Source organism: Sturnira hondurensis, unplaced genomic scaffold (genome assembly GCF_014824575.4).
Source record: "Sturnira hondurensis isolate 20B ecotype Veracruz unplaced genomic scaffold, ASM1482457v3 Scaffold0003681, whole genome shotgun sequence".
NCBI classification, from domain to species: domain Eukaryota; kingdom Metazoa; phylum Chordata; class Mammalia; order Chiroptera; family Phyllostomidae; genus Sturnira; species Sturnira hondurensis.
This window is the reverse complement of record NW_028076312.1, coordinates 3,856,107-3,872,355: the sequence shown is the minus strand read 5'-3', so window position 1 is coordinate 3,872,355 and position 16,249 is coordinate 3,856,107. Positions and strand designations below refer to the sequence as shown.

The 16,249-nt window shown below is 37.6% G+C and overlaps 1 protein-coding gene across 1 annotated transcript in view; it reads left to right on the top strand.

Annotated features, from left to right (window-relative positions):
- Positions 1-16,249, top strand: part of UNC80 (unc-80 subunit of NALCN channel complex) — a 157,183-nt gene that overhangs the window by 30,513 nt on the left and 110,421 nt on the right. Inside the window, exons 14-15 of the mRNA XM_037042137.1 lie at positions 1,389-1,485; positions 9,034-9,206. Coding sequence (XP_036898032.1) covers positions 1,389-1,485; positions 9,034-9,206 — 270 coding nt within the window. The remainder of the gene's footprint in view (positions 1-1,388; positions 1,486-9,033; positions 9,207-16,249) is intronic.

Sequence of the window (16,249 nt, the reverse complement as noted above, 5' to 3'; positions counted from 1 at the left end):
AAGTGTGACAAAAATGTTATACAAAATTATAGAGCAGATATAGATGTGTGTGCATTACTCCCCAGCTATTTTAATTTTTAACACACTTGCCAAATTCCTGATATCTCAAGCTCGTTTCTAAGGGTACAGTAATTCTGTGGTGATTCCTTTTACACACACACACACACACACACACACGCTGTTTAGCCTCTTTAACCACTTTTTGGGTCATCAGAACCATTCTCCTTATTAAAAAAGATAAAGAAACTCAGAATGACTTTTCCCAGTCAGTGTTCCTTCAGAGTACTGTTAAGCAGTGCAGTAGCACACAATTTGGAAAAGGTAATGATTCTTAGTGAAATTTATTTCTTCTAAGAGTCTTTCCTATGAAAGATTCATGGCCTGGTCCTTGTAGTTTTCAGCATGTGATCAGTTACATTTCCTTAAATACAGATTATTTGCTTACATTCTTTTTTGACTCTCACTAAAACCAGTTTCCTTCTATCTGTATTAAAAGTAATATTTTCAAATTATATAAAGAATATAGCAACATTATAAGACATTTAGAAGGTATATTTATAATTCAACCTTCACGTTCTTTTGCTAAAAAATTGGCCAAGTATTTGAGAGTCTGTAAGACCTGTAGCCTCCTTACTTTGCTGAAAGTTGAGCTTACTGTTGGCTTAAGGGCAAGAATGAGAACACTTTTCATTCTTAGAAGAACCCATGTTAGCCCTGGCTGGCATAGCTCAGTGGATTGAGCGCGGGCCTGCGAACCAGACGATCGCGGTTCGATTCCCAGCCAGAGCACATGCCTGGGTTGCAAACCGGTTCCTTGCAGGCTAACTACCAGCAGGGGATGCACAAAAGGCAACCATACATTGATGTTTCTCTCCCTCTCTCCTTCCCCTCTAAAGATAAATAAATAAAAAAAATCTTAAAAAAAAAAAAAAGAAGAACCCATGTTATTGCACATTCTTTGTAGTGCACATTATAAACAAACGTATACTGGTTTTTTTCACAGAGACTTGAAATCTCTTTTCTTCTTTTACTTTGGTCTGATTCTCAACTGTGGTGTTGGGCGTAAAGGAGAGAGATGGCTTCCTGTTCCTGATTCAGAGTTTGGGCTTTATTAAAGTTAAACTCTAGCAATACCTCAATTTTTTACTAAGTTATTTTTATAGTCTGATTATTTCAGTCTATGACCAGGATCTTCCTTTAAACTATAGTTATAAGTGGTGTTTTTTGGCGCATGGAAATAAACTCTCCTGGCTAACCAGGATAGTTTAGAAGTCAGAGAAGCTGAAATAACCTTCATATTCCAAACATATTTTTCAAGGCAACCATTAGTATAAACGGAAAGAATTGAACCTAGGTGTCTGACAACTTTCTTTTTTTCTCTCTTCCAGGTCAAATTTACCAGTGCTGTGAAGCTCTCCGAAGGTGGGCCTGGGAGTGGGATGGAAAACGGAAGAGATGAAGAGGAGAATTTCTTCAAGCGTCTTGGTCAGTGTCACGCAGCCTAAGAATCACATCCAACTTTAATCACACAGAGCCAAAATCTGATTAAATAAAACGGTCCATTTCCTATTTCCACTGACTTCTTTTTTTTTAATTTTGTTTATTTACTTTTGGAGAGAGGGGAAGAGAGGGAAATTGATCAGTTGCCTCTCTCACACCCTTAACTGGGGACCTAGCCCACAACCCAGGCATGTGCCCTGACTAGGAATCGAACCAGTGACCCTGCAGGCTCCCAGGCCTGCATTCAATCCACTGAGCCACACCAACCAGGGCAAATGGACTTCTTTTTTAAAAAAACTTACTAAATTTTGTAGCAACATTTGCTAATAAAATCATACATGTTTCAAGTGTACATCCCCATGATCCATGACCTATATATTGCATTGTGTGCCCTCCTCCCAAAGTCAAATCTTCTGTCACCATGTGTTTGTCCCCCTTTAGCTCTTATTGCCCCCCATCCTCTTTCCCTCTGGTAATTTCCATACTATTGTCTGTGTCTATGAGTTTCAGCTTTATATTCCATATATGAATGAAATCATATGGTTTTTAACTTTTTCTGAGCAACTCCTCTTCTGCAAATCTACCCCCAAAATTTGAAAGCACTTATTCACAAAGAAATATGTGCCCTTTGTTCGTTGCAGCATTATTCACAGTGGCCAAGACTTGGAAACAACTGAAGTGTCCTTCAATAGATGATTGGAAAAAGAATACTACTCAGCCATAAGAAAACATGAAATACTGCCATTTTCAACAACATGGATAGATCTTGAGAATATCATGCTAAATGAAATAAGACAGTCAGAAAAAGCTAAAGCCATATGATTTCACCCACTGATTTCTTCTTTCTTTCTTTCTCATATGTGCGTTGTGCTACCGTCTATAGCTTCTGTGTGGTATCAGTTTGATTCAGCAGACATTTATGAAAGTCCTACTATGTTTCCCATTCCCTAATAGGCACTGGGTTTATAAAAATAAGATAGTGTCTTTTTCTGCTGTTCTGTTCTTTATTAAACTGTGGGAGCTTCAAAAAACCTTTAGATATCCTTTCATACACTCGCCTAATTACTTAGGTATTCTGCATGTTATATTCTTGACAGGTGGCCAGACACTCTCTGAACACTTCCACTGAGGGGGCGTTTATTACTTTAAAGCAGCCTGTCCCAGAACTAGATAGCTTTAATGGTTAGGAAGTCTTTTCTTACAGTCTGATAATGTACATACCCATAAATTTGATTCACTGGTCCTACTTATGACATCTGTAGTCACGCACACACACACACTCATTGGTAGACGTATATGGTAGTTTCAACTATTTTTCATTTCATGTTCTTTCCTTTCATCTCACATCTGCTATGTGAATATCATTGATTCTTTTTGTTTCCCTTACTTGGAAGACTCTCTGGATCCATCACCATCTTGATTCCATCTTCTTATTTCCTCTGTATTCTACTTAGACGGTATGCTTTACAAAATGTGGGTCAATGCAACACACCATATTTGACTTTAATAGATTGTGTAACCATCAAGCTTTAGGGATATATAGCAAGTGTGTGTATATAATTGATGATTATTTATTTTCATATCACATAGTTGGTTTGTATTAAATTTTAAATTAACTTTTGCCAGCTCTTCTTGATATGAATGGATATCATGCTATACTTTGATGTAACAATTATTAATTTATCTCAGAATAAATACAATTTTTGTTTTATTGACTTGGGAGTGATTAAGTCACTTGCCCAGGAAGGAACTTAAGAGAAAAGACCCAAACGAAGTTGAGTTCTGAATTGTTTTAACAATTGTGCTGTAAAGATCCATCTGTAGAGACATACACATTTCCCTATTTTGAACCAAGTTGTTGGTATTCTTAAGGAACAGGACAGATACAAAGCTATAACTCCTAGAACCCTAGGAAGTTGGGTTTCTAATTTCCCAACTAGAAAGTTGACTTTTATTAAGTAACAATTGGTGGTTTCAGTTTTTCAGACAACCATACACTTAATTTACTAGCAATCAGCATTTCCCATCTGATTACAAAAACAGCAGACTTTACAAAAACAAACACTAACAACAACAACAACAACAAAACCCTCACTGGCATCTTTGAGATGTAACTTACTTCAATGTGATGTATTCTTTTTTTTAAAAAATATTTTATTTATTTATCTTTAGAGGGGAAGGGAAGGAGAGAGGAAGAGAAACATCAATGTATGGTTGCTTCTTGTGCATCCCCTGCTGGGAACTGGCCCCTGCTGGGAACTGGCCTGCAACCCAGGAATGTTCCCTGACTGGGAATCAAACTGTGATTGTCTGGTTCACAAGCCCGCGCTCAATCCAATGAGCTACACCAGCCAGGGCTTGATGTATTCTTTATAAAACTACAGTTCCAGTAGTTTCTTGTTACTTTTTTTTGTAATAGTCCCTCCTGTCTAATTATCTTACAGAATTTGACTAGGACACACATCAGGCTTGTTAGTCTGTGGTCTCAAGAACTCTAATGACAAAGGACCTTGGTCATTTTCAGCCCTTTCACCCTCTTTCCATTTCTCATAATGTTTCAGAGGAGATGCAGCTGATGTTCGGAGACATCAGTACTATAAACAGACATTCGTGGTGGTTTGGGGATGAAGTGCGGAGCGGAAATGTCTTCCTCAGTTATGTGCCGTGCTAGCTGGACGTCGTTTGAGAGTGTTGTGATCACATCCCTCTTTGTTCTGTGCACGAGTGCATAATCTGATGGACCCAAAGCTGCAACTCACGGAATAGGATCTCTCGTGTTGGTGCCTTCTTGATGGAGCTTTTCTGTACTTCCCCTTTGTGAATTCTTCTTCTTAGTAGAAAGGATGAAAGCAGAATTGAGTTGTTTACTCTCCTTTTGATTCCCTTACGGTCCCTTCTTCAAGTACTAGGCTAATATTTTTATTTTTACTCTGGTTCCAAACATGTCATCATAGCATTTCTCATAAGCCTTAGTTCATTATAGATTTTGGGTTTTTTTCACCCCAATTCCTATAGATGGTAGCCATTGTTTCATAGAGTCTAGATATTCTATTCACAAATAGAAAAAACTTGGAGTAGAATATTCATAGAGCCTGAATCTCAGATGAGTTTGTGTCAGTACCACATAAAGTGCAGACAGTGTCTTCCTGTGTATCTAGAACAAACCATAACATCTAAGACTGATATCAGGTGTATTTCATGTGCTTTTAACTGGCAAGAGAATATGGCTTGCACAACTTTATTTTTTGACCTTGCTCTCTGGCTTGTTAAAAATTACAAAAGGAATTCTGTGAGATAATTCCTTTGGAATCTCTTGCAGAAGACAGGTATCTCAGCTATTCTAAAAAACCAAAACAACTTTATCTGCTAACCTTAAGTACAGTGTATTTTGCAACAACTAATTGTAATTTGCCACAACATCATACATGTGAATATCTTTCTATCTTTGAGCCTGCTTATGCCCTTTCTTTCTCTTTCTTCCTTTTTCTCTTCCTTTGTTCCTTCCTTTCTTTTCTTTTTTCTCCCTTCTTCCCTCTCTGTCTGTTCCTTCCTTCTCCCTCACTTTTTTCTTTTCTTCCTTTGTTTTCTCTGAAATCTATGTGTATAAATGATCTCTGTGTATCCAGTGTAGATGCATTGTCCTTTTCTTTCTCATTTATTTTAATTCATTTACATATTATCTTATTTACATGTTTTCTGTTTCTTTCTTTGAAGTTGTTAAAGAAAACAAACATCAAATGTTCTTACTGTCCATTTAAATGGAGTGTTCAAACTTCATGCATTAAGATAAAATGCTGTGACCAAAAGAATTTCTTTGAAATCTCAAAAATTATTCAACAAATGAAAAGTAAATCTACTGAACATTTCACAGAAGTGAAATTACATTCCGAGATTAGTTATCTTTTTATATGTTTTAATATTCGCCAAGAATATTTCATTTTAGAAATCATATGTCCCTATTTGAGAGAAGATATTTCATTAATGAAAGCAATGATTTTCTTTAACTGATATGTTCTATGTGCTCAGCTCTGTCATAAATTCTATGGGAAATGCTGCTTAAAGAAGCACTAGATTTTGAAGTGCTCCTTTTCAATTTTATAGCTTATAAAATGCATGCTGTGTAAATTATGCCTCAGTAAATTTAATGTATATAAAAGTAAATAAATACAACAAAAATGTACTGAGACTAACACATTAATCATGGCCAAGGAAGCCAAGAGGCATTCTTACCCCCTGGTAAGTTTACACAAAAGACTGATAAAGAAAAGTTATGTGTTATAGCCAAACTACTTTTTAACATCACTTTTAATATTTCACCACGGAAAGGCAGCAGTTAAAACTTTACCATCAGTTTTTAACATGTGCAATGTTGCTATTTCTTACAATAAGTTTTCCCTAACATGATTGCTATCTTAAGGAGCTGTAGTAAGTGTCTGAGCTCCTCACCGGAAACGTGAGGGTGTTCTAGAGCTTCGCAGGTGGCACAGTGCTCGTGCCTGCTTGTGCTGCTCAGGTCTGGGTTTCAGTTCTGGCTTCTTAACGTTCTGTAGCGTGAACTCTGACTGGGCTACTGAACTCGTCCCTTCTCCCTTTGTCTCTGTATGCTGTCCTCTTTTCCCTCCTTCTCGTCATCTTTATTCCCCCTCTCTCTTTCTCTTGTTTAAATCATTTTGAAAGATCTCTTTTATAGAACTGTTATAAAAATAAATAAAATAAAATATAAAGTATTTTATACAGTACCTGGCACATACTAAGTATTAAAAAATGATAGCAAATATTATTTTTTTAATTTTTATTTTTATTTAGTTTTTGTTCAAGTACAGTTTTCTGTCTTATATTCCTGGCCCTGCCCCCTGACAGTGCTCCCCACCTCCCTCCCAATTCCGCCCCCCACCTTAGTTATTGTCCATGTGTCCTTTATACTTGTTCATGTGAGTCCTTCCCTTTTTCCCCTGTGATTCTCTCCCCTCGCCCCTCTGGACCCTGTCAGCCTGTTCTGTATTTGAGTGTCATTGGTCAAATTTTGCTTGCTTGTTTGTTTTGTTGTTTAGATTCCTGTTAAAGGCGATATCATATGGTATTTGTCTTTCACCGCCTGGCTTATTTTGCCCTAGAGGAGAACATTGGCAGGAAAATCTCAGATATTCCACGCAGCAATATTTTTACTGATACGTCCCCTAGAGCAAGGGACATAAAGGAAATGATAGCAAATATTATATCGTCATCTAATAGTGCTATAGAAATTCAATGGAAATTTCCCACTTGCAGTATAGTTTTGATGTATTTTAATACCTGGTATGTTTTTAAATCTTAATTATAGTAATAAATAATCAAACAACTAAGTTCACTAAACGAAAAAAATCTTATTATTTGGGTTCTATCATATTGACAGTTTAAGGGATTTTTAAGGCTACTTTTTAATGGATGATGTTTCTTCTGATATGTGTAACTATGAAAGGACTGCATGTAAGTAATCAGTAAAGTGACGTATAGATAAGAAAATGAACAGGAGTTACCTGTCGTGGCTGTCTTGGTGACGCCCGGAGCGCACACGGACTAGCACATTGAGGGCCGCCGTCTGGAGACACGACTGTCCAGGGAATGTCTGCGCCTCACCTGCAGCTTTCAGCCATGCCTTCTTCATGCCGTGTGAGGTTCTGTCTTTTGAATTTTTCCACTATTGGATTTTTCTTCTGCTACTTCCTTTTGCAGTTGGTACGAAATGCTATATTAACTGAAAAAAATACTGAAGGAACTGAATATGTAATTTTGAATACAGAATATTTTCATCTGAAAAGGGATGTGTTCCTATGGAATAAAGTATGGAAAATTTTAATAATTATATTTCAATTATATCCTGAGCCATTTTTTTGTACTTATAAAAATGTTCACACATAGACCAAAAAGTTAAGAGAATAGTCCGACAGATCCTAAGTATTCATCTCCCAAATGCAGTAATAATTACAGTTTTCCAAATTTGCTTCATCTACTATTTTTTAATGTGTTTTAAAACAAATCCCAGACACCATACATACATTTGCCCCTGTGCTGAGGCAGCAGGGGAAGGTGGGGCCAGGGGTGGGAGTTATCAGTGTGTTCTGGACCGAAGAGGTGAGAAAGCCATTTCTAGAAGTCAGGTCTGTGACTTTGCAGTGAGGACTAGGAGCTGGTAACATAAATAAATGGTGTGAGCACAAATTAAATCAAGCTCTAAATCAATAGGGGTCTATTTTTAGGTGTCGGAAGTACATCATGAGAAGGAGTGTGGGCCTGGTTTTAAAAATGATATTCAACATAATAACCTTATATAAGAAAAATTAAAAATATCTGTACTAGAAGCTGTAGAAAAGTCATGAGATATTTAGGTTTTTAAAAATAAACTTGCAGATGAAAATTATGAAAAACACTATTTTGTATCATTTTCCCTGAAGGTGTGATCCTTAGACTTTCTGCCTCAAAATCAGTGGAGTGTTTGTTAAAAATATATGTAGACCCCCTCAACCATCTCTACGAAACCAGAGTCTCTAGTGATGGGACCTGATACTTTGAATGTTAATGAGCTCCAGGCTGATTCTTATTTGTAGGCAGGAGAACTATGAAAAAATAAGAAGGGAGGGATCAGTGGTCTGGTGTAGGGTCCAGATGTCCGCCTTGTCATCTGGGAGGCGTTACAAAGCAGACATTCTTCCACTCCATTTCCAGAGATTCTGAAGGTCTGCACGAGATAAAGGAACTTCCTAGATAATTCCGATGTTTGGAAATCCTGGAATTAAATGATCAACCTCTAAGGTCCTTTACAACTGTAGTAGTCAGTGAGTCTTTGCATTGTAACCGATACATCAAAATACTGTTCTTGATTGCAGTTTATGTAACAGGCCTGAAATTACACAGTGATTGCATCTTTCATGAAAATAGACGTTGGTTGTTGATTACAGGAAGAATTATTTTAAGTATCCAAGAGTTCTTAAAAGGATTATTATTTTTTTAATTTTATTTAATTCTTGTTCAAGTACAGTTTTCTGTCTTATATTCCCAGCCCTGCCCCCCGCCCCCAGGGCTCCCCACCTCCTTCCCATTTCCACCCCCACCTTAGTTATTGTCCATGTGTCCTTTATACTTGTTTATGTGAGTTCATCCCCTTTTCCCCTATGATTCTCTCCCCTCTTTCCTCTGGACCCTAAACAACAAAACAAACAAGCAAGCAAAATATGACCAATGACACTCTTAAAAGGATTAAAGAGGAGAACCTGGTAACAAAATGATCAGACCCAATATTCGACCCAATACTTACGTAAAACCTTACAAAATATCAGACCCGATACTTACGTAAAACCTCACATTACCTGTGCCATGTGTCTCCAGTCTCCCAAAAGTCAGGGTTTGTCCAAATAAGCATTAAAATAAAGTGGAGGGAGGTGCAGTTAGGGAGAATGTTTTCAGGCCAACACTACAGAAAATACATTGTTACAATTGTGAAGCTCTTTTTAAATCTGTGCTTCTTTATACCCTTTCTCATTCATTCCTCCACGACAGGCTGCCACAGTTTTGACGACCATCTGTCTTCTAACCAAGATGGTGGAAAAAGCAAAAATGTGGTGAATCTTGGAGCGATCCGACAAGGCATGAAACGCTTTCAATTTCTGCTAAACTGCTGTGAGCCCGGGACCATTCCTGATGCGTCCATCCTGGCAGCTGCCCTGGATCTTGTAAGTTTTTGGTGGAGTTTACTCGTGTGGTTCCCGATTCCAGTGAATTCTGCCAATGGAGGAAAACATGAATCCCTAATCCTAACCCTAACTGTGGGGTGAGGTTTTGTTTTGTTTCCTCAGGATTAGAGGCAAAAAGAGGAAGGGGGGGGTGAGGTGAGGGAATAAAAGAAAGGGGAAAATCTTAATATGATTTGGGAAGTAGAATGTACACCAGCATGATGAAAAGTGTGAGGACTCTGGAATCAGACAACCTGGGTAAAACTGTGCCAACGTTTACGAGCTATACCTCTGAACATAGATTAAGAGTAATAATAATATTACAGCGACCTCCTAGGGCTGGTGTGAGAATTAAATCAGTTATTAGATCTAAAACCCTCAATAAAGGGCTTTACTGAAATGTATTATAGTAACCCTTCAAGAAAGTAGGCCACTATTATTGTTATGCTATTCTTAGTCTTATATCTATCACATATTCTTTAAACTCTGAGTGTCAGCTTATCAATTGGAGGGAAAACATGCAGCACAAAAATGCACTGAGTATCAGATGGTACTATATGCATGTAAGGGGTTAAAGTGTATAAGGCGGACCTTGTTTAGAAAGTGTTTTTTGCAAACTAGGCCCACATGGAAGTTTTGAATTCAACCTCTCAATATCTTTTATTTATACTATTTCTAAAGTAGATGTTTATTACCAAAAAAATCTTTAAGCTTGCCTATGGAAATTATCCCTTTTCCAGGTTTTATAAAACATGAATAAGTAACCACTGGCCACTCGCATTGTACCTTGGAAAATCATCCAAGCCTTACGTAACCATGCCAACCTAATGTAATTCATGACATATTTTCTGTGACATTTGCAACTCTTGTTTTCAAGATACTTAGTGGCTGCACAGTATGTGGATTTGCTTAAGCCTGAAATGCAAATAGCACTTAATCACCCAAAAGGATGACTTGTCATTATGTAAGATTTTTCAGTTTGCCATTCCTGGATACTGGCCTTTGCAGATTCATTTATAAATTGAAAAATGTTCAGTGTGTATTAGTGCATGCTGCAGTGACTGTAAAATGTAGAGATTCACAGGTCTCCTGGAGAGGTGGGTCTGGTGCCCATGAAATAATCGAGATGCCTGTCTACAGCTGGACAAGGAAAGTGGCCAAGGGCTGTCAGTGGGAGTGTGGTAACTAGCTTTCACGCATTTGAGTCATGCGTGGTTCTTCTAAATCACACCCTGATCTACTTCAGAATAAACAGATTAAAAGAAATAAATGTAACAAATTAATAAAAAACTACAAACAACTAAACATTTAAAAATGGGTGAGCATGCGAACAGCCAGTTCATTGAAAAAACCTAATAGCCAGTAAATTATGCCCCATCTTACTTACAGTTGAAAAGTGCTCACTAAAATGTCCATAAATCCCTATATTACAACTCTCAGAGCTGCAATGGGTTAGGCAGTGTTGACTGGGTATAAAGTATCAGACACCACTATGTGGGTTGATAGAAGTGGAAGCAGCAGCATTTGACTGAGGAACAGAAGGAAATATTGGAGTAACAGGGTAACGGTGAGAGAGCAACAATGGTGAGTGGGGCCCTCCTTGCCTCTTCCTCAATAGTGAGTGGTTTTGGACAGGATGTAGTAACAGAGGAGGGTCAGTCCATAATATATCAATTATATCAGCTGGAATGGGTGGTTAAATTGAAAAGCCTGGAGTCAGTATGGCTTACAAGATACTGTATAATAATTAATTGACTCAACCAACGTCTGTTGAGAGTTTCCTGTGTGCCAGGCCTAGTAGTGGCTGTTAAAGATAATACAACAAAATTCAAGCCCTGGCTGGCGTAGTTCAGTGGATTGAGCGCGGGCCTGCGAACTAGACGATTGCGGTTTGATTCCCAGTCAGGGCACATGCCTGGGTTGCAGGCCGGTCCCTTGCAGGCTAACTACCAGCAGGGGACGCACGAAAGGCAACCATACATTGATGTTTCTCTCCCTCTCTCCTTCCCCTCTAAAGATAAATAAATAAATAAAATCTTAAAAAAAAAGATGATACAACAAAATTCAGTGGACAGCTTCCTCCGTTCTGCACCTTTCCTTATGGAGGTTACATTTGTTTGGTGATCTGTTTCCCACGCGTCTTAATGGACAGTATGCTAGGGTTGATCCACTAGTGATTAACATTTATTGTGTGTCTAGTCTGCTTCCAAAGGAAAAAAAAACTGGAATTCAGAAAGACCAAGTAACAAGCCAGGGCTACAAAGCCAGCAAAGGACAGAGGCAGATTTGGAGCCTAGGCCTGTCCTCACAGTCCCTGTGTGTTTTAGTCCTCCATGTTGACTCTCTTGTTTAAAATGTATGCGAGATTACTATAGACACTTACTTTTACACATGCAAAAATAATAAATTCTTTTTTGCCTGATAGTTTATGCATGATTAAGAAAGTACGTGTGACAGAAGCTGGTTGAACAGTTGTGAAATGCACACCAGCAACTGTGCATTAGCACTTTGCAGGAGGTTCAGGCTTGTGGTGTCCCAGAGGTACTGTCGTGCCTATGTTTGCCTCAGTCCTAAAGTCCCAGCTACTTTGGAAGCTTTTACAGGACTCAGGCATCAAATTTCTTAAGCAACTACCCATTAAGATTAAGGAAAATAATAGCAAATCACATAATTTCGACATACTATTGAAAAATTGAAGGGTACAGGCACAGCTGGCCATACACGCTGGAAAATAATGGGGCAATAAGTAGCACTTGGACAGCTGTCAGTGGGGTGCATACCTGAGGACTGTGCTAACAGACCGTCCTTCACTCACTGGAAAGGTCTAGGCCCCCCACTTCCAGAGATCCTGAGCTGAAATCCCCACATAAATATTTATCACGCGATGGACTTTCTCGAGCAGTTCTTTTCATTCACACGTTTTCCACATGAAAGAACAAAAGCCACAAGAGCTGAGATGACTTTGCTGAAGGTCACATAAGCCAGCCAGTGCCAGAGCTGTTAGCCAGGTTCCTGATTCCTTTCAGGACTCTTCCAGCAATATCATGTGCTTTCTCTGTTAAAAAAAAAAAAAAAACAAAACTTTGATCAGAATGAGTCTCTCTCTTTTTTTAATATTTTATTTATTTATCTTTAGAGGGGAAGGGAAGGAGAGAGGAAGAGAAACATCAATGTATGGTTGCTTCTCATGCGTCCCCTGCCGGGAACTGGCCTGCAGCTCAGGCACGTGCCCTGACTAGGAATCGAACCACGATCGTCTGGTTTGCAGGCCCACGCTCAATCCATTGAGCTACACCAGCCAGGGCCAGAATGAGTCTCTCTTAATGCATTGAAAATATGCTTAAATGTATATGATCTCCATAATAAAAAAAGATTGTGAATGGTCTTTAATGGTCAAAAACTATTTGCATCTTCAAAAGAGTCTTCTCATTGCATGGCTACAAGTGAAGAATTTATAGTAGGGAAAGACGGATTTTCAACTTTCAAAATTCACACCACATAGTCACTCTCCAAAGCAGTAATTTTAAACATTTTGGGGACATAGTTTTGTTTTCTTTTGTTTTTGTTAGAACTTGATGAAAGCTATGGGTATGTCCCAAGAGAAGTTCAGTTATAGACAAAATTTAGCTTATAATATCAGAAGGTTCTTGGACTCCCCAGCAAAACCGTTTTGAAACCAAAAATGTCAAGAACTCAATCTTAATTCATGTATTATCACTGGCAAAATGAGATTCTTTAGTGGAGTAATTAGAGTGATCTTACTAACATTTATTGATGATATAGAAACAAAAGAAATAATTGCTTTCTACATGGAAAGCTTTTAGGATTTATGAAGGATGTGTGGGCATGGGAGAAGTGTGAGGCTTGTCACAGGAAGCCTCACTTTTGAGGATTTGAAAAATAACACCAATAGAACAAATTGATACTTGGTTTCTAAATGGACATTATTTTAAGAAGAATATTGATGAATACTTTGATAATCAAGTATCTTGGATGCTAAGATTTCATTCCCTCTCATCAAATGGTTCTATATCCATTTGATTTCCAATTACCATAATGCTTAGAGTTTCCAAGGAGATGTGAAGGAGAGGTTTCCAGATGCGAGTACACTCTGTTCCTGGCTGTAGGCTGACTGGTATCATTGTTAGGCCGAATCTATAGAAAACTGAAACTTTATTGTACTCCATATAAAACCAGACCACTAGATTCTTCTTTTTTACTTTCCTATGGAACCTGCTTTGGCCCTGCTTGACCTCAATATTACAAATCTTATGGTAAGAAATACAATAAAGGGAACTTGATGCTTATAAGCAATGTCTTTTGAGCCTCAAAGGAAAAGAGGCATTTTCTGATCATTGTAGATACCCAGTGAGGAAGTCGCTGCATTGGGAAGTACTGAGTTCTCTGTCACCAGACTGGCTTCAGTGGGGACCAGGGTGCAGGGGGATCAAGAAGTGATTGGGATCAATAAGTTCTTTGCATACCTATGAGTCATTGATTACAGGTCAAGGCCAAGGAGTATGCAGAGGTCAGAAGTCAGAATTCCAGACATCAGAATCAGTCCAAGTTTAAAGGAGTCCAGTGCCTTCAGTTATCAGACACAGAGAGAAGCCAGGGAGACCCGGTTGGTTGGGTAAATGGGCAGGCGGCGATGGTGGTGATGGTGGTCGTGGTGGTAGTGCTGGCGCTGGTGGCGATGGTGGTGATGGTGGTCGTGGTGGTAGTGCTGGTGCTGGTGGCGATGGTGGCGGATGTGGTGGCAAGATGACAATAGTAGCATTCTCATTACACGTGAGAGTTTATAAAGCACCTTCATGTTACTTATCTTATTTCTTTGTGTAAGAGGAAAGGCTCAAGCTAGGAAATGGTTCCCAGACAAGGGCACACTTCAATTTCGTGTCTTGAGTATAAAAAAGTGAGAAAATTGAAGTCACTTGTGAATTCTGACAAATGGACTAAGAGGAAGGGAAACCTAGCTGCATGTCCTGGGCTTGAATTAAAGTCGTACTCTGTGTCTCCTGTCATTTGTAGTTGTTCATACCCATTAATCTGGGTTAGGAGGAGTTTCTCAGGATTACTCGTTCACAGGTGTCTTCTGCTAAAGGTATCTTGAACTATTATTTCCTCTGTATTTAGCTTCACTAATGTCTGATCTCATCGGCTTCCTGTCTTTCGGAAATGCCTCACTTTTAAAATATGATTTTCAATGCATTTGTGATTCTAATCATATACCTATATATAGAAATATAGATAGAATTATCTATAGTCCTAACAGATGGAAATATGAATATAGAAATATATACACAGATGTAGATGTAGATGACATAGATGGGTACATTGATGATAGATAGGCAGTTACAACGCAGATAGAGATAGAGACACAGATATAATTATGGTTATAGACCTGCTATTTCATCAGATAGGGTTTGGAGAGGAAGAGAGAAATGAATGTGTTGCATTCAACATCATATTCTAGTTCAATATTTTTTCCCATCTCTTGTTGTTTGCTTCTGTTGGATATTGCATTTCCTTTTTAAGTGCAGCTTAAATTCAGTTTTTGTGTTATGACATAATTTTTGTTTCTGAAGTTTTCTTTTTGTTGCCTTAAACATAGAATTTAACTGTTATTTTTCTAGTTTGCAATTTTCTTCAGAATCAAAAGTAGTATTAAATTAAAAAAATACTAGAAGCACCAATGTTTAAAGTCTTGTTAATCTAAAGGTTTTTGTTTAAATGGTCCTTTTGTCATTATTGCAATGGCTATTAAACTTCAGGAAAATTGGTTTAATTTTAAGCCCAGCATAGCTCCTCCTCATACTGTTTGTTATAAATTTAATAGATGCAGCTATGAGGCATTTTTAAAAGGACGTGTTTTAGAAAGAACTCAGTTTATCTCTAGGTTTATTTAATCTACAAGGACACAAAAGAAAAATTAAACAGTTCAAACAAATGGTACTTCTGTCCGTTTTCTATGTAAGTGAACCTTCTATCCTTTTTTTATCCAGTTGAAGAAGTAACATGTACAGACATAGGGATTTCTAATTTTTGGAAAATATATGGCATGAATTTCACTACTAATAATTTCAGTTTCTTTATGAACAATTTCATGAAAATAAGCAAGTCAATGGAAAAAAAAGTCAGTAAGATCATAGAATTCTCCTTAGTCTCTGGGATGGAGAAAACCTAATTCATGTTAATTATATAACTTCCTAAGTAGATTGCTTTAGGAGGAATGATTATATAATTTTTATCCAAACTGGGATATTTTTGACAGGTAAAAAGAGAGCTATCAATAACTGTACTAGTTAAACAGACAAACTGGAACTCTCCAAGGAAAATGAGCTATGTTACCATAGATATGGTCACACTTTTAGGTTCACTGCATCAAATTTATTCCACAATGGAGCTTACTGTCACAAGACTAATTAGTGATCAGTACAGATTAGTTCCTTTCAAGCAAATAGGAATACACTCATAAAAGGAACTATCAAAGCCAGATAATAATATGTTTTTTTCGAAATCATAGGAAAAATTGAAGTAATTCAGTAATAGCCAAAATGAAATCACCAAATTGTTCATTTAGGTAGTGGTACTCCTATATTATCAAATTAAAAAATATTCTAACTATAACATGTTATATAAAATAATATATATCATCAATATATGGAGTTTTAAGAAAATTTTATGTCATGCATACACCACATACCTTCAAGAATAGGACATTTCCAGTTTCCATAACGTCCCCTGTATTCCGTTCCCTGACCACAAGGCCCCACCTCCCAGAACATACTTCTTTCTTAAAGTTTTTAAAAGGTTTTCCTATGCTTTCTTTATTTTACCGCATGAATCTGTATCCCTAGGGAATATATTGTTTTGTTTTGCTCTATTTTGCCTAGTTTTGAAATTCATTTAAGCACACCATCTTTTCATTCAGCATGAAGGTTGATATCTGTTTGTTTGAATATACCACAGTTTATATACTCACTTTGTGTTAGATGTATATTTTTATGTTTTCAAGTTTTTGGTTATTTTGAACAATGCTC